This window comes from Pan troglodytes, chromosome 6, assembly GCF_028858775.2.
Source record: "Pan troglodytes isolate AG18354 chromosome 6, NHGRI_mPanTro3-v2.0_pri, whole genome shotgun sequence".
In the NCBI taxonomy this organism is placed as follows: Eukaryota; Metazoa; Chordata; class Mammalia; order Primates; family Hominidae; genus Pan; species Pan troglodytes.
In genome coordinates this window covers 101,392,230-101,418,587 of record NC_072404.2, presented here as the reverse complement: position 1 = coordinate 101,418,587, position 26,358 = coordinate 101,392,230, and the positions used below count along the sequence as shown (strand labels likewise).

Here is a 26,358-nt window from a genome sequence, read left to right as displayed (position 1 = left end):
TACTGTTTGGTATAATATTTAACTACACTTGAGATTAGTGTTATCAAAAGAGGATAAAAGATTCTCGTACACAAATAAAAAATTTTAGTGGGTTCAAATTATCCATGCTGTAGTGCAACAATAAAGTTTGTTAGGTTCTCTTTGGTGCAACAATACTTGCTGTTAACAGAATGTCAGATTCAAATTACCTTAAATGAAATGTAAGGCATTTTGACTCCACCTACCTTACACATATGCAGTCACAAATATGTTAAGCTCAGTACCTATAAAAGAATACATCTCATACCAACAACAAAGACAAACAAATCCTACTGAATTGGTGATCCATTGCTCCTAGGTGGGGCAAAGTCCATACTACCTGTGTTTGCGTACTGCTGTTGCGCAGCTCACAACACAGCTTCTCTCTTCCAGCTAAAGACAGCTGCTTTAGTGCTTCCAGCTCCTCTAAAAGCACCCTCTCTCTCTCTGAAACCAGGTTTTCATTATCTATGGAGGATCTCTAAATAAGAAAAAAGGTCATGAAAGAATACTGTTTGCGATAGAGAAAAAGGGCAGAAATATTAAGCAGATTTCTTTTAACCCCCGGGACCAACAGGCCCTGGTTCTACTTATGATTCATATTCCATCGTAAGGGGTTAAAAGTATATACAAAGATCAATGCAAAATTTAAAATATTTTTTAAAAGCCAATTAAGTCTATATATTCAGGAATTTGTGCAGTTCAATTAATTTTTGTCAATTTTGCATTGAAAATTAAGAAGTTTGAATTCACAAAATGCAATGAAGAAAAGCAAAGTTAATTTTTCCAAATAATGTTTTATGCTCAGCTCCCAATTATCCTATTATTTTATGTTTGAAAGAATACTGTTAATAGTTATCTCTAGATATTTATTATCTCTCTTAGCTTCAGTTTTCAAAATTAAATTCAATAAATTTGTTTTCATAAGAACTTCTACATAAATATTTCTTGCTTTTCTGCAATGGTTTTGTGAGTATATTTTATACAGCAGTTGACAAGAATCCAGCTCCCAAATACCAAGAAGTATTTAAATTTAGTCAAGAAAGGGATAAGAATGTTAAATAAATTTGCATTTCTCAAATCAAGAAGAGATGTTTCCCTGGAAAGAGTTTCAGAAGCATACTACTTCCGATTTCCATTCATGATTAAAAAGATTGATTAAAGACAGATAAAGGTAAACCTTCGAGATGCTAATTGGTGGACTCACAAAACTATAAATGAAGATAGTAAAACTGAATGATAGTAACTGCATAATGGAGCACCTCAGCACAATGTTATTTCCAAAATGTCAAAGTGAGTTTGCTATATATGGCTAATGGAATGATTTAAAAGAAAAAAACAAAACCGTGTAGCCACTTTTCCAGTGCTTGAAAAAGGAGTTAAATAAAATGACAGAAAGACAATGCCCACTCCAAGGTTGAGATAGGTGTCCCTAACAAGATCTAAAGCTGCTGTCTTAGTATAGAGTGTGTTCCTGATGCTAAATATATGTAGTTTATTCAGATTTCAGCAAAAAAAAAAAAAAAATTATGGCTACGTAAAAAATACTGTTGTTTTAATTGGGGATCTGGTTCAAGTTGGTGTTTGGAAAAAAAAATAACTGGGGAGAGAAAGGGGACTACAAGACCCTTACCTGGGCTAATTGTCTATTAAGTCTCTTAATCTCTTCTTGTAGCTGTTCCTGGTCTTCTCGCTGTCTCTCCATTTGCCGCATATGTGCTTGCCTTAACAATTCCGTTGCCTGTTGATGTTCTTGGTATTGTCGTACAAGTTCCTGCCTCATATCTTCCAACTGTTCTTCATTCAACATTAGTTGTCTAGAAGCATCCATGCTTGACACTGAAATCTCATCATGAATCTTTAACAGTAAAAAAAAACAAAAAAAAACAATTCAACCATAACACATTTTGTAAAAATCTGTCAGCATTAATATTTTAAACAAATACGAAAGCAATTCTATTACTTATCCCATAAAGCATGTGATATTTTATTATTAAACAAAAACATAATTTTTAAAATGGTGTTTTTCTTAATTACAATTCTAAAACAACATAAAGCTACTTTATCATTATTTTCCAAAAGCAAAACAGCTATTTATCAATTAGTTTAGACTTAATCTAATTCTAATAGAAAAAAAAGAACTAAGATACCTAAGATTCCTTCTACTCTTAACGAAGCTATAATGCCATTATTCCTCTTGACATTTTAAGAAGGGAAAATAATATCCATGGAATATTTATATTTTAAAATTAAATGTATGAAACATGAGAAACTACCCATTTAATTTACACAGTGGTTATCACAGTACCACAGAGAACTACTGATAAAAAATAATTTTCAATACATTTTATTTGAAGATAAAAGCTTTACATTCCAGAGTCTCACACTCATAAGAAGTCAACTCCTTAATACGTTCTATGAGTACATCATTTCCTGGAGGAATGTTACTTATACAAATAATTTTGCTTTGAACAGTTGCTGGTAAATTAAAGAGGTCTTGAAGAACACCTAACAAGTTTTGCATTCCATAAAGAGTTGGCAATTTTATTTTATTTATTTTTGAGAGGGAGTCTTGGTGTCACCCAGGCTGGAGTGCAGTGGCACCATCTTGGCTCACTGCAACCTTCATCTCCCCAGTTCAAGTGATTCCTCTGCCTCAGCCTCCCAAGTAGCTGGGATTACAGGCATGTACCGCCATGCCCAGCTAATTTTTGTATTTTTAGTAGAGAGGGGGTTTTACCATGTTGGCTAAGCTGGTCTCGAACTCCTGACCTCAAGTGATCCACCTGCCTCGGCCTCCCAAAGTGCTGGGATTACAGGCATGAGCCACCACACTCGGCTTGGAGTTGGCAATTTTACTTGAATATTAGTCTGAACAAAACATAACCTATCCTGAATATTAATAAAAAATTTTAATTCAGATAATGTTAAAAGAAGTAGGATTTATTACTTTCTGTTAAAGGCAGTGAACAGTTGAGGTACAGACACAGAATAGATCTTCTATTAATAAATAAGTACATAAATCAAGAATTAGGATATAGATAGTAAAATCTTTTAGTCTTCCTAAATAGGTAGCTATTTCCTTGTAATGTTGTTATATTTAATTAAGCAAATCTTTTATTCACAGATATTACCAAATTGTAGTATAATTAATCTTGAATTGGTTGAAACAGAATTAATGTACGTACAACTTACAATGGGATTTTACCAGGTACAACATCTTTAAGATAAACAAGAATACTATGAACCAGACTTGTTTTATTTGATACTAATATTAAGTCACTTATCCATATATCTTACAATTAATAAAACACATTAACAGTGTGAACTGGCTGGGCACGGTGGCTCATGCCTGTAATCCCAGCACTTTGGGAGGCTGAGGAGGGTAGATCACAAGGTCAAGAGATCGAGACCATCCTGTCCAACATGGTAAAATCCTGTCTCTACTAAAAATACAAAAATTAGCTGGATGTGGTGGCACACGCATGGAGTCCCAGTTACTCAGGAGGCTGAGGCAGGAGAATCGCCTGAACCTGGGAGATGGAGGTTGCAGTGAGTCGAGATCATGCCACTGCACTCCACCCTGGCGACAGAGTGAGACTCAGCCTCAAAAACAAAACAAAACAAAACAACAATGTGAGTCATAAGACTGAATTTGATATTTTCCTCCTCCAAACATTAAGCAGCACTATTGCTAATATTTTTATAGTGAAAGAATTCACAATTTTTAAATAAGTTTTTTATATTCAAGGAGGCATACTTACAGACTGTCTAACTATAAATGTTTTATCTTTGGAGAACATTTCTTCTGAAATAGTCAGCACACAGTCCTTTGATTCTGGTATATCATAGGGATCACTATTTGATAATAAAATTTCCTTTCCATGTTCTCCTAACTCTTTACTAAGTGGTTTAAATTCTTCTTTAAATTTCACATCCACTGTCTCAAAAGTCTGAAAACCAATTTGATCCTGTGATAATTTCATTTCATTAAAATAATGTTGTTCTTGCTGACACACAGCATGTGCTTGCTTTGATGATGCAGTATTTTCTTTTCCCCCAGATATTCTAGACAGTTCAGTTTGTTGAGCAAATGCTATACTCATTGACACAATAACCTAAAGAAATAAAAGCAAACAATAAAGGATTAGATTTAGAAATATCAGCAGGAATTTAAAAAGTAAATTACTACTCAAAATTGTATAAACAGAAAAAAGCATGGCCTCACGGTTCTAAACAAAAAGAAATCCTATAATAAAGTAATACTGAGATGGATTCTCTTTTTACAATAAATCTAATGTCAAAGTATTTATTTTACTGCCTGCCACTTTAAATAAAAAGTAAAATGTTTTCTTATTATAACAGACATAAATGTTCAGTAAAAATTAGAAAATAAAAGCCCTTATATTTCTCTCTTCCAAGAAAAATCAATGTAAACATTTTAGTGAATACTTTCCCAAATCTTCTTATTCTTCTTTGCAGAGATAGATATGAATAGATACAGATATAATTTTCCTATAAAAATGTGATCATATTCTAATACTGTAACCAGTTTTTGTAGCTTAACTATAGTAAATACCTCTTCAAGTTAAGAAATAGAAATACATTTCTATGTAATTTCCAATGGGTTCAAAGTTTCATATTACATAGATGTAGTATAAGTTTATTAAATCAATTCTCTATATTGGACATTTAGAGTGATTCCAGTCTTTTACTATTTTAAACACCAGTGTGATGAAATATTTGTAATTATATAATTGTGCATATCTTTTCTTATTTCCTCAAAACAAATTCCCAGAAGCGGAACACTTAGTTTGTATGACTGGTAAATATGAGTAGACATTTCATTATAATCCAATTTGACCTTTCACTACAACTATGATCCTGAATCCCTGCTTATTCTAGCCTCCCATCCCACCCCAGCACAGGTACTTAGGAATTCTGACTAGCAGTTTTGGCTCTGACAAGTCCCTACACCTTTGAGAACCAACCGTATCAATAACTTTAAGTCCTTTTTCCATAGATAATTTATAATGAAAGAAGGCTGGCTGTAATAAATCCAGAATAAAGTATGCCTGGGATTAGAAATATTTGTATTTACTGATCTGCAGCATTATTTTCCTTGCTGGTCCAGGTCATATAACTGAACTTTAGTTTTAATTTCCTGTCCTGAATGTGATTCACCTATCTGGGGTCCTGACTCCCACCTGGTTCCTGTGCTAGCCTCCTTTGGAGTAATTTGACTCAAAAACACAAAGCAAATAAATCATTGAAGCTGGGGTTCAAAATCCTATAATCTTGCCTAAGCTCACTTTCTAAAAGGTAACATTATACTATTCCACAACTAAATGAATCTGTCTAGAAGTATAATGCTAAAACTGACTTGAGGAATAATTATAATACCAGTAGCCAATGCAGAGAAAATTCAAGTGCTGCAACATTAGGAACCACATCAAAGGTCACATATTTAATAAATATTACGGCAGAAATTTGAATCAAAATGTGTCTATACAGAGCTCAAGCACCTTAAACATTATATGTCATTCTGTTTCTTCCCAGATAATCCTGGTACCATATCTCACCTACCAAATTGGACCTCTGCGTGCCTATGCTAGCTCAGAAAGAACCAGGGTTTGGTAACAACGATGTCATCTGGAACATATACCCATTATGGCAAAATGTCAAAAGACAAAGATAATTAAAAATAATTAACCATAGAATACAACTTAACAAAACATATCTTTAACCTTCTGTAACTAGTGATCAAAACCTTATGACTGAGTTTTGCTTTAATTTCCTGTCTTGAACCTGATCTGCCTCTGTCTCTTCATACTGAATATATTAAGAATGTAACATGGAACAAAAGGATTAAAAATATGAAAGAGAAGAACAGAGATATGAAGGATAGAGAATGGTCAACCAACATCTAATTAGAGTTCCAGGAGGATATAATAGAGAACAATGGAAAGGAACTATTTCACGAGATAATGGCCGAGAATATTTACAGAAGATACCACTGCCAAGATTCAAGATGATCAATGAATTATAATAAAAACAAATACCTCATCTCTACAAAAACATTTGTAGCTGGGTGTGGTGAGCTACTCCAGGGACTGAGGTGAGAGGATTGTGTGAGCTCAAGAGTGCAAGGCTACAGTGAGCTATGATCACACCACTGCACTCCAGCCTGGCTGACAGACCCATCTCTTAAAATAAAAAAAAAAAAAAAAGGAGAAAAGAGAACACCAAAATCAAAAAGAAGATCTTAAATGTTGCTAAAGAAAAAAGACATATTACCTACGAGGGAACAACAAAGTGACAAGGACCTTGTCGACAGAAACAAGAAATCAGAAAACACTGGAATGTTACCTTCAAAGTTCTGGCATAAAAATAACTGCTAACCAGGTTCAAACAGTAAACAAAACAAACTTTTATGGATAAAAACACAATAAAGACATAAAATAAAGACAACTAAAAAACATAGTTTACTCCCAATAGATAATCAGTTAAAAAAAAAAAAACTTCTAAAGAATTTTCTTCAAAAAGAAATAAGATTCTAAAAGGATGGCCAAAGATGCAAAAAGGATTAGAGCGTAAACATCCTTTTTTAAAAAAAAATGTGGGTAAACTGAAATACTGATGCTATAAGGCAATAATTGCATCTGAATTGTGGAATAAGAAAACACAAAGACTGTGCTTCCAGGCAACATAAAATAAGCCCACTATAGCCTGCTTCTCCCACTGATTACCTAAAAACTCTGAGCACAATACAAAACAACTAAAGAATTCTGAAGAGTAAACAATGGCTAGGAGACTGCAGAGGAAGTCAAAACTTAGGTGATTTGTATGGGAAAGAAGAAACAGGATTTTTAGTCTGAACCTAACTGGGTGGACTGCCTATTTTTTTAAAAAATTCACATTCTTCAAAGAATTATAATGACATCCAGAGCATACAAAACACAAAACATTTAATATACAATTCAAAATTAGACAACATAAAATTCGTTGTATGTTGAACTCATTGTCAGCATACCTGTTCTAAAAGAAATGCTAAAGGAAGGTTTTTAGGCTAAAGAAAAATGGCACCAGAGGGAAATCTGAAATTTAAATAACAGCAAAACACATACTCTTTTCAAGTACACATGGAGCTTTCACCCAGAAAAGACCATATTTTGGGCATCAAATTTAAAAGAACTGAAATTATATGAGGTATTTTGCCAGACCACAAAGAAACTTAAAAATTAATTAAGTTAACCATGGGAAGCTATCTGAAAATCATAAAAATGTGGAAATCAGTACATTTCTAAATAACCCATGAATCAAAGAGGAAGTCACGGGGGAAATAATATATTTGGATTGAATGAAAATTTGCAGAATGCAGCTTTAAACATTGCTTATGAGGAAGCATTGCTATACTTACAAGCTATAATGTTTAAAGCTGTAACGCTATGCTTTCGAGTATAGCATTAAATGCATACATTAGAAAAGAAATTCCTTTTAGAAAAGCAGAAGAAGAGCAAATTAAGTCCAAAGCACGCAGAAAAAGGATATCAAAAAGATATGGGTAGCAATTGAAAATAAAAACAATAAAAACAACAATGAAACAAAAAGCTGAATCCTTAATATTATCAATACAATCAATAAACCTCTAGCCAATCTGACAAAAAGGTGAGAAATAGGGATAACACTACAGATTCCACAGACATTAAATGATAAAAGAATACTACAGGCAGGGCATGGTGGCTAACACCTGTAATCCCAGTACTTTGGGAGGCCGAGGTGGGTGGATCACTTGAGGTCAGGAGTTACAGCCAACATGATGAAACCCCATCTCTACTAAAAAAAAAAAAAAAAACCCACAAAAATTAGCTGGGTGTGGTGGTGCGTGCCTGCAATCCCAGCTACTTGAGAGGCTGAGGCAGGAGAATCACTTGAATCCAGAGGCAGAGGTTGCAGTGAGCTGAGATTGTGCCACTGCACTCCAGCCTGGCGACAAGAGCGAAACTCCATCTCAAAAAAAAAAAAAAAAAAAAAAAAAAAAAATATATATATATATATATATATATATACACTACAATACAACTCTACCTATATAAATTCACTGGAAGTGTGAGCCCTTGCTGTCTTTCCCTGATTTCTTCCTCCTGTATCCAGTTACATCTGCAGAAAAGACAAATCTGTGCCAGGATTTCACAATATTTCACCATGAATATGGGAGTTGCAGGATTAAACTGAATTGTCCTCCAACTCACCAGAGGTAGCAGCTGGGCAAGCAGCCTCCACAAACTCTAGTCAAGTCTCCTGACCGTGTCTTAAAGACACCTGTTAGAGTAATTTTTGACCTTTCTTTTTCTCTTGCTCTCTTGACTTTCCCTTTCATATTTCTTTAAAAGGTCCTCAACCTGATATCTTCCTGATTCACTCCCTCACTTCCTTTAGGATTTTCCTCTAATGTCACTTCATAAGTCAGGCCTTCCATGACAACCCTATATAAAATAACACCATCTCACTCCCCATGGATTTTCCTAGTCCTGTTTTTTTTCTTCATAGTACTTATCATCATCTGTATGTTGTCTATCTGTACCAACTAGAATGTAAGGTCTATGGAAACAAAGATTTCATCCTCTTTTATTCTCTGTTATACTTCAGCACCCAGAACATTGCTTAACAGTGAAATGTAAATGAATGTCTACTTTCAGTAGTATGTGCTCAAATCACAGGAGGACTCTAATATGATATATACTGGAAATCACTACTATTGGGCTTCTTCTATATAGCCTTGTGCTTTTAGAAAAATGATTCTCAGCCAGGCATGGTGGCTCACGCCTGCTATTCCAGCACTTTGGTAGGCCAAGGTGGGTAGATCGCTTGAGATCAGGAGTTCAAGACCAGCCTGGCCAACATGGAAAAACCCTGCCTCTACAAAAAAATTAGCTGGGGTGGTGGTGCACACCTGTAGTACCAGCTACTTGGGAGGCTCAGGTGGGAGGATGGCTTGAGCCCAGGAGTTGGAGGTTGCAGTGAGCAGAGATTGCGCCACTGTACTCCAGCCTGGGCAACAGAGCCAGACCCTGTCTCAAAAAAAAAAAAAAAAAAAAAAAAAAAGAAAAGAAAAGAAAAGAAAAATGGCTCTCAGTCTTATTCTATCATATCTGAGGGGTACAGAGTACAGCATAATCCCATCGGTACTGGTGACTAATATCAACAATCTATATTATTCTAGGACCAAGCTGGGCCATCAAACGTAATCTCTTGGACCACAGTATCTTGGCTGCATTTAGAAGAGTCTTTTCTTTTAAATACTTTAAGTTTTAGGGTACATGTGCACAACATGCAGGTCTGTTACATCACTGACCAGTACTTTGGTGCTCTGCTATCAGCTTGAGTGAGTAATGCTTTATAAAACGTCATCATGTTACCACCATTATCACAGTAATGACTACTTTTAAAATAGTATTTATGAGTCTTTACTATGTATCAACTCATTTGCTAAGTGTTCTATATGCATTAGCTCATTGAATCCTTATAAAAATTGCTACTAAGCCAATTTCCTCTTTCAACATATAAAACGCTGAGACTCACAAGTTAAGTAACTATCCTAAGGTCACAAATCTAGTAAACCAAAAGAACAAGAATTTAAAGGATGGTATATCCAATACCAAACCTCATGTTAATTACTATACCCTGACACCATTCCATTTGATAAATTTGTGTAAGAGCTACATGCAAGAGAAAACTTGCATTCCTCCAAGAACTAGACATTGAAAGCTATAAAAAAAATGATAGTGTTTCACTTTTCACTTTAGGCATAAGTGAATAAGTCCTTATGGCCCAGATATTTCCTTAGGTCTTGACTTCCTCATCGAATTTATGTTTTTCCTAATTCCTTATATATTTCCTTTATATCCTACCAATCAATCCTAACACTTTAAAATGCACATATTCCATTGGGATTGTTATATTAAGACAACTGAAATATTATACAAAAAAAGCAAACTCATAATTCAATAGTTCATATATATATATCTTTTTTTTTTTTTTTTTTGAGACGGAGTTTCGCTTTTGTTGGCCAGGCTGGAGTACAATGGTGCGATCTCAGCTCACCACAACCTCTGCCTCCCGGGTTCAAGCAATTCTCCTGCCTCAGCCTCCTGAACAGCTGGGATTACAGACATGCGTCACCACGTCCGGCTAATTTTGTATTTTTAGTAGAGCCAGGGTTTCTCCACGTTGGTCAAGCTGGTCTCAAACTCCTGACCTCAGGTGACCTGCCTGCCTTGGCCTCCCAAAGTGGTGGGATTACAGGCGTGAGCCACTGCACCCGGCCAGTTCCAATATTAAAAGCCAATCAGGTATACACGTTTTGAAAAGGAATACAAAGACAAAACAAATGGAACCATGTTACACTAGGGTATATGGCTAATATTAAAGAATGACTCTGGACACAGTGGATAAGCATACAGAGATGAGCAAAACTCACATTGATAAACTCCTTCACTTAGCCAGGAGCTAATTAATACTCAGTGATAATCCTCCCTTAGTATCTGTAGTCATTACCTTACAGAACTTCTCTGATTGGAAATAGATACAGATAATATATACAGAGGACCAACCACTTTCTCTTTCTTTTCCTATCTTCTTCCCAACTTTTAAGGAAGACCAAACTTCTTCACAAGGCAACAAATACATAGACTTGTTTTGGCATTCTGAAAAGCTTCTAATTACTAGTCTACATCAAGAAGAATGCTCTTCTCAAATAAAAATTCACAAGATATTTTGTTTAAAGGCAACTATAATTGATATTATCCAACCACTTAAAGATGAACTATTTATGAAATTTATAAAGTACATACCATCGATAAAATCTATGTTCTTTTTGAAGGCTCAAAGGGAATATAAACCAAGATAATCTTCCAGATAAGCTATAAGCTTACCTTAGCTACTTCTTCTTCTAATTGTTCTTGGTATTGTTTTTCAAGTAACTTAACGATATTTGTTTCCTCTTTCACTCCAAATTCACCAGAAAACTACATTTAAAAGCAAAATATGACATTTATTTACATTAATTATACACCACTTATTTTTAAACTTCTACCTCAAAATCTCCCCAAAGTATCAGTATTTTTAGAAAAGTTCTACATACTTTCAGCAAAAAATAAATTTTAATTCTCTCAATTAAAAATAATTCTAGTAAATAATTCTACCAAATAATTATACTCACTACCGTGAACTTAAAGATGCAAAGAGAAATATGTTTACATATTTATAAATGCCAACATACAGTTCTAAGTGGGAAAAGGATACTTAAATATAACTAATAAAATATATATGTGTGTACAGATTTCCTTTTAAGTAAAATGTTAAACAGTGGCTATCTTTGCTCATAAACTTACAAGCAAATTTTGTTTTCTTCTTGGTATTTATTAATACTATCTAACTTTCTACAAATACAAATTACTTTTATCAATAGAAAAAACCATAAACTTTTAAAAAACATAAATATGTTCTCAGTATGAAAGTATTTCTTTATTTACCAATCATCATGATATGGGATGAGTATAGCAGAATCAAGGATGTGTCTAACATCTTTCCTCTGTATACTGAGCAAGGAAGAACGATGATCTTAATTTTTTCTAAGACTTAAGAGCTAAAAATCTACTGAGTGAAGACCAGGGTTTGGCAGTTGCCAGTTTGAGAAAGTTGCAGGTGTGAGAAATTTAGAATAATACAATGTTGAGCAGAGGCAGGGGGTGGTTTAGTTAGATGGCATGCACTTTAAAAGATGTGGAACTTTTTTATATACCATACGGACCTTATTGGAATAGGCCTAATTCTATTATCCCAGCCCTATTGTCTTGGATTCTGGGGATTCCTAAACCCTTTTTTTTTTTTTTTTTTGCGACAGTCTCCTTCTGTCGCCCAGGCTGGAGTGCAGTGGCGCAATCGCAGCTCACTGCAACCTCTGCCTCCCAGGTTCAAGCGACTCTCCTGCCTCAGCCTCCTGAGCAGCTGGGACTACAGGTGAGTGCCACCACGCTCAGCTAATTTTTTGTATTTTTAGTAGAGATGGGGTTTCACCATGTTAGCCAGGCTGGTCTTGATCTCCTGACCTCGTGATCCACACGCCTCGGCCTTCCAAAGTGCTGGGATTACAGGCATGAGCCATCGCACCTGGCCCCTAAACACTTTTCTAGAGATGGCCTTGTCCAACTTCCCATGCTGGGAAGACAAAGCTTTGTTGACCAGGGCACTGAAACTAATTTGTACATAGCCCACATGTTACAAAAAACAAGATAAATCTTAAACTATAACATATTTAAGGGAAATATAACCCCCAAACTTAACTTCCTCTGTGTGTTACCTATGCTATAAAAATAGATTAAATTTCTTTACATGTGTATTCTGAGTTTTCTATATAAGGCATTATCCTCATATTTATTATGCTTACTTCTCAGCAACTATTTATTAGATAGTAAACCAGACATAAAAATGATAGAAAAATCAGTGTATATAACAGTTAAAAGATAAAAATTAAAAATATAATACCTCTATTGTACCATCAATATTCTTTTTCACACAACTTCCAGGGTACATTGTTCTCTGTGCATCAGATTCTGTAATTACCACCGAATCAACAGATAAGCTGAATATAAATAAAAAAGGTTAAAGAATTAGAGTTGTATATGTGCTTTAGTGTTCATCCAAAATCTGCACCACACATAAAATGTGTACTGGGGCATGGGAGACAAAAATGAGTCTAGGGTTATAGGTATTGCAAGTTAAATCATATTTTTGACTAATATTTCCACTTAAAAGAACACAATTGAATAACAGTATTTTACCAGGTGATCAACTGAATTTTATGTCATTTTACACTACAAATGTATGATATGGAACCATAAGTACCGACTGTTTTTTTGGAAAGATGGGGTCTCACTATGTTACATAGGTTGATCTCAAACTCCTGGCCTCAAGTGATCCTCCTGCCTCAGCCTCCAAATGTGCTGGGATTACAGGCATGAGCCACTGTGCTTGGCCAGTACTAACATTTTTTTTTAAGTTATCTAAGATATATTAGTGACTTTAAAAAAGTTTGTAAAATCTCACTTTTATGAGAAACTTCTTTTAACATACATATGTATATTTGGATACAAAAAGTTTGATTTTCTTCCTATGTATACACATCGAAAGTAACAATGTTTACCTCTAGTGGAACTCAGTCAGGAGCAGTGGTGGTAAAGAGAAGAATCTTAATTTACAAATATTCACTTTCGGACTTTTTTGTTTTATCTTTTGGTATTCACATCTGTATTGTGTAGTTTTTACATGATTAAAAATTTTTTTTTTCTTAAAACGCTTAACTTAGGTCATAAAAACTAAGGTAAGATCAGCATTTAGGATCCATGGGAAAAAAATAAAAGGAGCAAATTATAATTTTCATTTCTGGCAAATATAATTTTCCATACCCATTTTCATGTGTACCTATGCTGCTTTCTTAGTTTGACCTTCCTCTTGTCCACATAACCTTCTTTCTCCTATTTTTTTCTACCCTAAATTCTGTCCAAAATTGGCCAAAGTTGTCATCATCCCATTTCATAACTTATATAACTAAACCCCTAATGATGGCCATTTGATTACTTCCAACTGTTCACTGTTACAAACAATGCTATAATACAGATCTTCACAAACATATCTTGGCACACTTCCATGGATGTTTCTATATAATAAAATCGTATAAGTAATTGTTAAGCTTAATATTTAATGTTTTAATACAGGGTCATATTCCAAAAAGTTTTATTAATTTTATTCTCATAATAGTATCATTTAAGTATTTTCTTAAAACTTCAGCAATCGGGGGTCATAACAATTGTAAAACTTTGCTAGAACATGTGTGTCTTTATTTTTGAGAAGACATTTTCTTTCAAATGTTATTGGCCGTTTAGGTTTTTCCTGCTGTGAACTGCCTTCTCATGTTCTATGACCATCCCATGCTTCTAAAAACTCATTCCCTTGTCTTTCTTCTCTGCCCTTTCCTGCTTTTTCTTTATTACTATTTTGTCTCTGTTTTCCTCATTGTCCCTTGTATATACTGCTCTGATCCTTGGCTTTATGTCCTGGATCTTACTTTCACAGCCTAGAAAATCCTCCTGATTATCTATCCGGTCATTATGATCTAAACTCCAAAAAGTACTACTTAGTCCACAATGACTTCATTCTTTTTTTTTTTTTTTTTTTTTAGTATTTACTGATCATTCTTGGGTGTTTCTCAGAGAGGGGGATGTGGCAGGGTCACAGGATAATAGTGGAGAGAAGGTCAGCAGATAAACACGTGAACAAAGGTCTCTGGTTTTCCTAGGCAGAGGACCCTGCGGCCTTCCGCAGTGTTTGTGTCCCTGGGTACTTGAGATTAGGGAGTGGTGATGACTCTTAATGAGCATGCTGTCTTCAAGCATCTGTTTAACAAAGCACATCTTGCACCACCCTTAATCCATTTAACCCTGAGTTGACACAGCACATGTTTCAGAGAGCACAGGGTTGGGGGTAAGGCTATAGATTAACAGCATCCCAAGGCAGAAGAATTTTTCTTAGTATAGAACAAAATGGAGTCTCCTATGTCTACTTCTTTCTACACAGACACAGTAACAATCTGATCTCTCTTTCTTTTCCCCATATTTCCCCCTTTTCTTTTCAACAAAACCGCCATCGTCATCATGGCCCGTTCTCAATGGTCGCTGTCTCTTCGGAGCTGTTGGGTACACCTGCAGAAAGGCTGTCACTTCACACTTGGAAGATTGCACAGCGGCCAGGCAGAGGCGCTCCTCACATCCCAGACGGGGCGGCCGGGCAGAGGCGCTCCTCACTTCCCAGACGGGGCGGCCGGGCAGAGGCACTCCTCACTTCCCAGACGGTGCAGCCGGGCAGAGGTGCTCCTCACCTCCCAGACGGGGCAGCCGGGCAGAGGCGTTCCTCACCTCCCAGACGAAGGGCGGCTGGGCAGAGGCGCTCCTCACCTCCCAGATGATGGGTGGCCGGGCAGAGGCTCTCCTCACTTCCCAGACAGGGCAGCTGGGCAGAGGCGCTCCTCACTTTCCAGACAGGGCGGCCGGGCAGAGGCGCTCCTCACATCCCAGACGAGGCGGCCGGGCAGAGGCGCTCCTCACTTCCTAGACAGGGTGGCGGCCGGGCAGAGGCGCTCCTCACATCCCAGACAGGGCGGCTGGGCAGAGGTGCTCCTCACTTCCCAGACGATGGGCAGCTGGGCAGAGGCGCTCCTCACCTCCCAGACGCGGCAGCCGGGCAGAGGCGCTCCTCACTTCCCAGACGGGGCGGCCAGGCAGAGGCGCTCCTCACTTCCCAGACGGGGCAGCCGGGCAGAGGCGCTCCTCACTTCCTAGATGGGGCGGCCAGGCAGAGATGCTCCTCACTTCCTAGATGGGGTGGCAGCCAGGCAGAGAAGCTCCTCACCTCCCAGACGGGGCGGCCGGGCAGAGACGCTCCTCACATCCCAGATGGGGCGGCCGGGCAGAGGCGCTCCCCACATCCCAGATGATGGGCGGCCAGGCAGAGACACTCCTCACTTCCTAGACGGCGTGGCGGCCGGGCAGAGGCACTCCTCACTTCCCAGACGGGGCGGCCAGGCAGAGGGGCTCCTCACATCCCAGATGATGGGCGGCCAGGCAGAGATGCTCCTCACTTCCTAGACGGGGTGGTGGCCGGGCAGAGGCTGTAATCTCAGCACTTTGGGAGGCCAAGGCAGGCGGCTGGGAGGTGGAGGTTGTAGTGAGCCGAGATCACGCCACTGCACCCCAGCCTGGGCAACATTGAGCACTGAGTGAGCGAGACTCCGTCTGCAATCCCAGCACCTCGGGAGGCCGAGGCGGGCAGATCACTCGAGGTCAGGAGCTGGAGACCAGCCCGGCCAACACGGCGAAACCCCATCTCCACCAAAAATACAAAAACCAGTCAGGCGTGGCGGCGCGTGACTGCAATCCCAGGCACTAGGCAGGCCAAGGCAGGAGAATCACGGGAGCCAGAGGCAGGGAGGTTGCAGCGAGCCGAGATCATGGCAGTACAGTCCAGCCTCGGCAACAGAGGGAGACCGTGGAAAGAGAGAGAAGAGAGAAGAGAGAAGAGAGAAGAGAGAAGAGAGAAGAGAGAAGAGAGGGAGAGGGAGAGCGACTTCATTCTTTAAGCTTTACAGTATTTGAAAGTGTTTATTACTCCAAACTGAAAAAAACAGTCTGGCGTAAACTTAATTCATTGTTCCCCTCTTGCAATTAAGCTCCTACTATCTGCAACCCCTGTTGATTTTCCTATTTATATGATGTACCTTCATTTTCCATATTCCCTAGGCTCAAGCAACACAGAGTTATCTTTGTTTTTTCCCCTCTGCTTTGTTTCCAACATTCCTTCCATTGCAATGTCTAAATATTCATCCTTCATTTCCATTTTGCTGTTATTACTCTAATAGGCAGTATTACAGATGTGCAGTGAAAAACACCACAAAGACATGGGTTTAAATTCCAGCATTTTAGTTATATCACTATGTTATATTCCCCAACCATTACCTTCGAAAAATTATTTTGCAAGTAATTATTATTTCAGTGATTACACTGAAGTCCCTAGAAGGAAACAGCCACTTTACATAAACATCTAATTCTACCTCCAGGGTATCTAGCTAAGGCTCTTCTCAGTTACTGTTTCATTTAATCCTCACAATCTTAAGGGTAATTATTATTATCCCTATTACTATTTAGAAATGTTTAAATAATCTGTCCAAGATCATATAGCCAGTAAAAGGTCAAATCAGGGTCAAATGCAGATCCGTCTGACTAAAACCCATGATCTTTCCAACCTTAGTGTTTCTCTTAGAGGTTTCTAGTATGAAATCACCAAATATTTGTTAAAAGAATGATTCGATTATTTTTCTTAACTATTTCAAGTCTACCCACAGGGAACAGTATACTCTATTCAAAATGTGTTACAGTCATGTCCAAAATATGTGATGCTATTTACACAAAATAATTTTGACTCATTACTATTAGTAAGAATGAGGATGGTGGTGAGTAAAACTCTTTTTGGTAGGGGTGCAGGGAGCAAACGAATGGTTTTCATTCAAAGGCATTGTCAACACATTTCCACGGAGTATTATAGAAACTCTGAGAGAGGGTGGTGAGCTCGCAGAAGCCCAAATGCAGGAATAACAATGTAAGCCTATGTTTCCAGAAGCCTCTCTTTTCTTCATGCTTTGGACGGAAAGCATCACTAATTAAAGGAAGATTGCTTGAAATACTGTTTATTAGAAAGTTCTTCCTAATTACCTATTTTGTCTCATATCAGAAAGCAGTGGTTTCCAAATGTCAATCTATGGGTTCCGTGCTTCTGAATTATATTGTTAAAAACACAAATTTCCAAGTTCCATCTCAAAGCTATTGAGTATGACTCTCCAAATTATAATTCAGTGATCTTTCATTGTAAGTAATTAAAAAAATTATATTAAAGTTCAAAAACCTCCACTATTTCTGATGTATGGTCATGTTTAGAAACCACCAATCTCAAAGAAAATGGAAGCTTTATAAGGCTAAAGCAAATAATTCCAAAGCCCATATGTAGGTTTCAAATAAAAAAGAGTAACGACTAGTTCCAAACAAGCAGACATTCAGTATTTCATCCACTATACAAAAAAACTGTGTTAAGGTTTTACTAGCAAGTGTCTAGGAAGACATCAGTGCTAGAATAGCAGAGCCAGCCACAGTTAGAAGAAATCTCTGAGGGTTTTATAGAGCTAGTTATATACTATAGCATACTTCCCAACTAAATTATAAACTGTTCATTCATTAAACAAATAATTTATTGAGTACCTATTATGTGCAGGGAATTATCTTAGGTGTTTGTGATATATCACTGACCTAAATGGAAAAAGAGCCCCACCCTTATAAAGCTTAAAGTCTTTCACCAGAGACGAACAATAAACAAAATAAAAATGAATCTACCCCCTCCAAATTTACACATATTTGGTTATATATATATTATATATATATATACACACACACACATAATATATATATATTTTTTAGGCGGAGTCTTGCTCTGTCATCCAGGCTGGAGTGCAGTGGTGCAAATTCAGCTCACTGCAACCTCCGCTTCCTATGTTCAAGTGATTCTCGTGCCTCAGCCTCCTGAGTAGCTGGGATTACAGGTGCATGCCACCATGCCCGGCTAATTTTTATATTTTTAGTAGAGATGGAGGTTTGCCATATTGGCCAGGCTGGTCTCGAACTCCTAACCTCAGGTAATCTGCCTGCCTCAGCTTCCCAAAATGCTGGAATTACAGGCATGAGCCACCACGACCAGCCTAGTTATATATATGATATATATTATATAAAATGTGCATAATGTATACATACATATAAATAGACAATATTAAGTAATATAGAAAAAATAAAGTAGAGAAATAGGAATCAGCATCCTAGGAGACAATTATAATTTACACAGAATGGTTAAGAAAAGCCTCACGAGAACATGACACTTGAGTAATGATCCAAAGAAGGTGAGGGCATTGGCCAGGCATGTATCTGGAGGAAGACCATTCTAGGTAGAAGGAACAGCCAATGAGAAGTCCCTAAAGCAGAAGCATACTGATAATGCTTGTTTGAGGACCCCAGGATACTGTCACCAGTATCTTGGGGTCAGAAGACAGTGACAGACAAGTCAGTAGGAGATTAAAAATCAGAAAAGTAATGGGTACTCATCATGTAGGACAGAAGAGCTTTGGAATGATATAATCTATTTTAAATTTTAAAAGCAAGATTCTGGCACCTGCTTTAACTGTGTTGAGAACAGACTTTAGGGAGGAGTTAGGGTAATCCAGTTGAGACAAAAGGATGGCAGAGACCAGCAAGGTTTTAAGGAGTGGTACAGTTTGGATATATTTTTGAAGGTGGAGAAAATAGGACGTCTTGATAGACTAGAAGAGAGGTATAAGAGAAAGAGGAGTAACGACAGATGGATATAGCTGCAGAAGGAGCAAATTTTGAGAAGATCCAGAGTTCTACTTTGGACGTGGTGAATTTGAACATGAGACAACAAAGTGGAGGAAACCCTGCCATGACTGGAATGATCCTACCTTATATTCCTTAAGTATTCACCATATCAAAGTAGCAAAGACTAGGTACAGAATAAACTGCAAATATGTGCACACTGCCGATTTAATTAAGCAGATTAACAACAACCAACATCTTTCTAATGTAAAAATTTAAGTAAAATTCCTATAATGTCTTTGGTTTACATCAACATTTTTTTCAGGCATTTCAAAGATATAGAATGATCTCTTGCTCTTCTTTCTAAAAAATGCTACATCCTATCTCTTTCCAGCAACTTTGCTTAAGTTACTTTTTTAAATAACCATTCTGGATGATACTATAATTGTTACAAAGCTACAAATACTGTTGAATGAAGCTATAAGCAGATGAATACCTTGGCGGAACCGTGGACTCACTAACAGCTTGAAGCCTCTTCTGTAAACAGTGGATCTCTGCCTCATAGTTTTGTTCAGTTTCTTTCAACTGTTGCTGCAAAGAGGATATGAGGCTTTCTAATTCTTGAACTTGTTCTTCAAGTTGTTTAGTTTTTTCAAGATCTTGCAGAGAAGATAACTTGCTTTTATGATTGACATCTATGTTACATAAAGAAACAAAAAATGCACATTTCAATATAAGTTTCTTAGTGAAATAGCACAATCACTGTGTACAGAAAATATTAATTCTTTTTTGAAAAAGTATGTTTTTAGTGGTAATAACTCTGGTTTCAATTTAAACTCATTCTGATGAAAACAAGAAAACATAAATAGTACAATTCAAGATCATCTTTTTGATCCTCATGCTGTAGTACTCCTAAATCCAAAATTTTATATCTTTAAAATTTAAAACAATTTAGAATCACAGAACATAAGAAGGGGGAAAGGACCAAATAGAAAGTAGTCCAAATCTTTCATTTTAAGGATGAAAAAATTGAGATCAGAGAGGCTACAGTGAAATGCCAAAGGTCACTACGTTAGCTCACATTTTAAAGTAAAAAAGCAAATTACTCAATATTTGCTATAAAAACACCACATTGTGGTATATGATCAAAATTTACCAATGTCTTCCAAATTGGTCATCTGAGAATGGATTGATAAAAACTCTGTTTCCTCTTTTGGAAGGTTTTCTTCTCCAAATTCAAGTTTCATACCATCTGTCTGCTGTCCCCAGATCTATTGAAAACCACAGAATAAAAGCAGTAACATAAATACATAATCTGGCAATTAGAAAGCTGTATTAAAGCAACTCTGCATTTAAGATGCTTTTTTAAAACCACCCAAAATTGTGGCACTCTAATACAAGCATTTTCCCTTCTAAGTTATTCCCTGTTCTCTTCTGTAACAGTAATTCATATTCCATACCTTTCATAGCACTGAAATTATATTAGTAATATTCTTTGATATCTGAAAGGAAGTTCATTTTACTACAAAAACAAGTGCTTCTGAGAATTTTGGTAGAAAGCTGATAACAATATTTATAGTATACCTTGGTCTTTGAAATTTCAATTCATACATAATAAGTTGTATATTAGCAATACTTGATTAATACAGCTTGTTTATTTCTAGATATATCCTATGTACAACCAGGTAACTGACAAATGGTATGGTGCTCTGTACAGTAAACAAAAAGAAAAGAAAATAATGAAAATAGATAAATCTCAGCTTATTTCCTTAACTATTAAAAAGCAGCAAGCCTGTAATCCTAGCACTGTGGGAGGCTGAGATGGCTGGATCACCTAAGGTCAGGAGTTCAGGATCAGCCTGGCCAACATAGTGAAACCCCATCTCTACTAAAAATACAAAAATTAGCCAGGTGTGGTGGCACACACCTGTAATCCCAGTTACTTGAGGGGCTGAGGCAGGTGAATTTCTTGAACCTGGGAAGGGGAAGTTGCAGTGAGCCAAGATTGAGCCATTGCACTCTAGCCTGGGAGACAGAGCAAGACTCTGCCTCAAAAAAATAAGTAAATAAATAAATACATAAAACTAAGCAGCAATATGTCAGATACCTGTGTGTACTAATTTATTTATTCATCAAATACTTAATAATCAATGTGACCAGCACTGTGACAAGAGTAAAAATATAAAATCCGTTTAAAAAATAACAATATATCTGCCTGCACAGAATTCATCAATCAGATGGGAAAATAAACAATTAGAGAACGGCTAAACTATAAAATTTGACTATAACAACAATGATACAGAAGACTGATGTGGATCTGAGTAATTATGGAAGTCAGTTTTGATTTAGGCTCATATATTTCTGGTAATAATTTGGGAAGGCTATAAGGAAGAAAGAGTAAGAGTATTTGTGAAAGAATGACGTATGCCATAATTGACAATGATCTTCTTGAGGAGGGTTTAATTTGGATACAGAGGGGGAAATAAAGCTAGTTAAATAAGATAGATCCAAATAACAGAAGACTTTAAAAGCAAGGGGAAAGACTATGGACTTGCAAGACCAGATGAACAAAGGATACTGTAGAAGCAGCTGAGCAAAAGAAAAAACAGCTATTTGCTAAGAAGGCTGTTTTAACTGTTCACTACTCTTATACATCCTCTACCCAATTACTACCCCATGAGTAATTTCAACAGAGGATCTTGCCTCTTAGTTCCCAGGGAAAATAAAGATCATCAGGTAAATTATTAAGTTTCCAGTCCAACCTTTCTAACTCATTCAGCAAACATTTATTAAGCCTTTACTGTATGCTAACACTGTGTTAAGAGAAGGAAATAAAAATAAACAGAAGATTCTCTTATTCTGAAGGGTTTAGAATAATAGTGAAAGAGGCAGAATGGTAAACAATTATATAACATGAAAAGTAATGTGATACAAATGCAAATGTGTATAAGGAGCTACAGGAACATGGAAGAAGGACAGAAGGGTAATCAAGTATTTAAAGTAACGAAAAAAGAGAAATGCGATAAGCAAGGCCTGTACTGTTGCTAAGGGAACAGAGGAAGAAATGCCTAAGCCTAGAAAGACAGGTAAAGAAGATGACACAGAGGGAGTAAACATTTGAACCAACTGGAACAAGCAGGAACAAACCAAAAAGGCTGGGAGGGGATGGGCAGTATTATGCAGAAAGGGCAGCATGCAAAGAAGCCCAGGGTGCCAAAGATCAGGGTGCATTTGGGAAACTAAGTATTTCAGTATGGCTGAAATGAGGAGGAATATTAGAAGATGAAGCCAAAAGGTTACGCAGTGATGTATTGCAGTCCTGATCCTGATCCCAAAGTAACTCTGAAATGCCTCTGTAATTGCAGCTAATTTATTGCATTCAAATATATATCCTCTTATTACCCCTTGTGCAGAAAAGACATCTACCTGTTTGCTATATTCATCTACCTGTTAAGTAAACGTATTTATCTACATTTCTTTTCTATTTTTTTTTTTGAGATGGAGTCTCACTCTGTTGCGCAGGCTGGAGTGCAGTGGTGCAATCTTGGCTCACTGCAACCTCCACCTTCTGGGTTCAAGCAATTCTCCTGCATCAGCCTCCAGAGTAGCTGGGATTATAGGCCCGTGTCACCACACCCAGCTAATTTTTTTGTATTTTTTTTTTTAGTAGAGATGGGGTTTCACCATGTTGGCCAGGCTGGTCTCCAAATCCTGACCTCAGGTGATCGGCCCACCTTGGCCAACTAAAGTGCTGGGATTGCAGGTATGAGCCACCATGCCCGGCCTTACATTTCTCTTCTAAACACCTACTAAAATGTTGCCACGGAAAACTATTTTATATATGCATATGTATATATTATATATATATGTAAAATAGTATGTATGTATATGACATTCCTTAAACTAGTTCATAAATCCCATTAATTTATACATTTCTTCAGTCTAGTGACTTCATTACTTTATTCCCAGTACACAGAACAACCTGGCATTTAATTAGCAAATAATAAATATTGGCTGACCAGTCTGTCCTCAGATCTAAGGAATAAATAAATAAATAAATAAATGAATAAGTAGGTCGGGTGCGGTGGCTCATGCCTGTAATCCCAGCACTTAGGGAGGCCAAGATGGGCGGATCACAAGGTCAAGAGTTCGAGACCAGCCTGGTCAACATGGTGAAAGCCCTTCTCTATTAAGAATACAAAAATTAGCCGGGTGTGGTGGAGTGTGCCTGTAATCCCAGCTACTCAGGAGGCTGAGGCAGGAGAATCGCTTGAACCTGGGAGGCAGAGGTTGCAGTGAGCCGAGATCACGCCACTGTACTCCAGCCTGGGCAACAGAGTAAGACTCTGTCTTGGAGAAAAAAAAAAAGGAAAGTAAAATAAAAATAAAAATTATTGACTGTATAACTGAATGAGAACAAAGTATAAATTTTTCTTTCATATTCTTTGTACTCCCTTCAGTGTATATTTCAGTATGGTAGAAGACCAGGAGTGAAAAGAGAAGACTATCTAAGACAATCCCCAAGTTTCTGGTTGAATGTTGTTCCTTGAAACTGATATGAGAGGAGAAGCTGGTTTAAGCAGCAGTAGTTAATAAATTCAAATTTCAATATGCTGATTGAGATATACCTAAAAGATTTTTGAGTAGAGATATCTGATGAGATATATGACTCTGCAGCTCAGAAGGACTGACCTAAACATAGAGATCTAGAAGCAATGAAAGTAGATGAAAAAAGCATTCAGATTACGAGGATCAAATAAAGATCCCTGGTAATATAAACAGGGTAGGTAAAGTCCAAAATGGAGGCTTGAAAAGCTACAGAAGCTAAGGGAAGAAAATGTTATCAGAAAGCAGCAAATACTACAGTCGAGAAATAATAAAGTAAAAAGAAAACTAGTTCAAGATAGTACACTGAGCATGTGTTTATATCTGAGGTTACAAAGTGAAGGCTTGAACTTTAAATCCAGTCTATAAAAGTGCTCTTTTGGGGACAAAACAGTTTTTGTTGTTGTCTGGCTGCTTTCTGTTTCCCAACCTTAAAACAGAACATTTAGTTTTGAATATTTCTCTGTGTGTGTGTGTGTGTGTGTGTGTGTGTGTGTGTGTGTGTGTTATATTTTTAGAAATGAGGTCTTGAGCTCTGTTGCCCAGGCAGGAGTACAGTGGCACAATCATAGCTCATGCAGCCTCAAACTCCTAGGTTCAAGTGATCCTCCCACCTCAGCTTCTCAAGTAGCTGGGACAACAGGCATGTACCACCATGACTGGTTTATACTTCCTAATATTTTTAAAAGAAAAAAAATCATATAAAATTAATAGATTAAAAGTACTAGCAACACTGGGCCCTGATTCCTACTTAATGGCAACAAGATGCACAAGCTGGGCAGCCGCCGCTCCTTTTGGATGAGGCATGTTTTCTCCAGGTTTCACTTGGCCTTCTTCATTTATTTTATTAGCTAAGTTAATGTAGGCATTTACATTTGTGATTACTGACATAAACCTCCTCCCTTTCCATTACTCAATTAAAATGATAAATAATATTTAAAAGGCATAAATCCATAATGAACAAGAAAATAAGAGATGAAACCAAAAGAGATTCTACTCATATAAATCTACTGCAGTAGGTTTATAGATTTTTGGAAAGGCTAGATAAGGTTGTACTTAATTGCACAGAAACAGAGTAGGCAAGAAGAAACAGGAGGGAAAGAAAGCAGGGGAGAGAGATGGAAAGGAAGAATTTCAGCCAAAACATAAATCATCAACATTATAACTTTCACTATCAATTAAATCTTTCAAATCTGCCTAAACATTTTAATATTAACTGAACATCAAAAAGCACCCCAAATAAATAGACACAGACATCTTTCTGGATTTCCTTCTACATGAGAATTACACTTATCCTTGCCAATATATGCCTTAAGTTGTTTTACTGATAAGAGTTAATACATTACACTGTGCCATGTATACTATCTTACCTAGTTTTCTACAGACTTTTAAAAAATTGCTTGAAAATAAAATTGACATGTATAATGCTGTGTGAAACTAATTAGCTATATGCTAAGCAACTAAACTCATTACCAGTTTTCTCTAAAACAGAAGGCCCACTGCTTTAATTTTACATTATATGTAAAATTAAATGCAATTGTTTCACACAGTTTACAAGTTGATATATATATTTTAACTTATCATAATTCTAAAAACTCTCTAAAGGGGTTATTATTCGACTTGAAGAAATTCTTTCAGCTTACCAATATAAATTATCTACTACAAATATATGTCACTTTTCCCAATCTCCTTTTTCATGTTCTCTTACTTTAGAAATTCTTGGTTGACAAAAGCAGCTTACAAAAAAGCAGACAATACAATAAATGCAAATATTACAATATATTTTCCATCTCACAGACCTTGCTTAGTCGTGTTTGAAGTACCAAGAGTTTGTTGTATTCTTCTGTTACTTTGTTGAGAAGAGTGTGCATATTTTCTTGAAAGTCTGGATGGTAAACAAACAATTACAATAATTTCACTTCACAGTAAAAGTCTGCATCTTTCAATAAATATTATTCACCTATTTATAACTTAAAAAAATTGCCTGCTAGAAGTAAACCTCAGATATTTAGTAACTAAAAGTTGAAATCTCATTCATGTGAAATGCCTGCTACGAAGATAACTTGAAAATTTCATATTAAAATATGTTAATTTCTTTTGGTAGTCATTAATTTATATACATTTTGTTCATTATACAAATGGACAGGGCTAGGAAACATTTTCTCTGTGAAAGAACATCAAAAAAGTGGTGATGTTACTATTTGTTAAAACAAACTTATAGGCCGGGCGCGGTGGCTCACGCCTGTAATCCCAGCACTTTGGGAGGCCGAGGCGGGCGGATCACGAGGTCAGGAGATCGAGACCATCCTGGCTAACACGGTGAAACCCCGTCTCTACTAAAAATACAAAAAATTAGCCGGGCGTGGTAGCGGGCGCCTGTAGTCCCAGCTACTCGGGAGGCTGAGGCAGGAGAATGGCGTGAACCCGGGAGGCGGAGCTTGCAGTGAGCCGAGATCGCGCCACTGCACTCCAGCCTGGGCGACAGAGCGAGACTCCGTCTCAAAAAAAAAAAAAAAAAAAAAACTTATAGCAGATCTATATTAAGAAAGATACTAATATATTTTTTATTTCTTAATGTTTATCTTACTCATTTTAAAGCAAAAACCATTGATATGAACTTATTCAATAAATACAATAACTTTAAAAATTTGGATCTATGGTATAAAAAGTTAAAAGAATTAGGATAAAGAAAAAGATAGGAGTAGAGAGACAGAGGACAGACAATAGTGGACAGCTCCAATTATATTCATATCAC

General features: G+C 36.9%; 1 protein-coding gene across 7 annotated transcripts in view; it reads right to left on the bottom strand.

Annotated features, from left to right (window-relative positions):
- Window positions 1–26,358, bottom strand: part of AKAP9 (A-kinase anchoring protein 9) — a 166,758-nt gene that overhangs the window by 68,025 nt on the left and 72,375 nt on the right. For 5 of the 7 annotated variants that reach the window (XM_016945121.4, XM_016945118.4, XM_016945127.3 and 2 more), the window contains 8 exons: window positions 25,403–25,488; window positions 20,155–20,269; window positions 19,495–19,693; window positions 12,565–12,661; window positions 10,953–11,045; window positions 3,783–4,136; window positions 1,652–1,876; window positions 359–499 (listed from right to left, as the gene is read on the bottom strand). In XM_016945121.4, coding sequence (XP_016800610.3) covers window positions 359–499; window positions 1,652–1,876; window positions 3,783–4,136; window positions 10,953–11,045; window positions 12,565–12,661; window positions 19,495–19,693; window positions 20,155–20,269; window positions 25,403–25,488 — 1,310 coding nt within the window. The remainder of the gene's footprint in view (window positions 1–358; window positions 500–1,651; window positions 1,877–3,782; window positions 4,137–10,952; window positions 11,046–12,564; window positions 12,662–19,494; window positions 19,694–20,154; window positions 20,270–25,402; window positions 25,489–26,358) is intronic. The other 2 variants (XM_016945125.4, XM_016945130.4) reach the window with 1 other exon arrangement.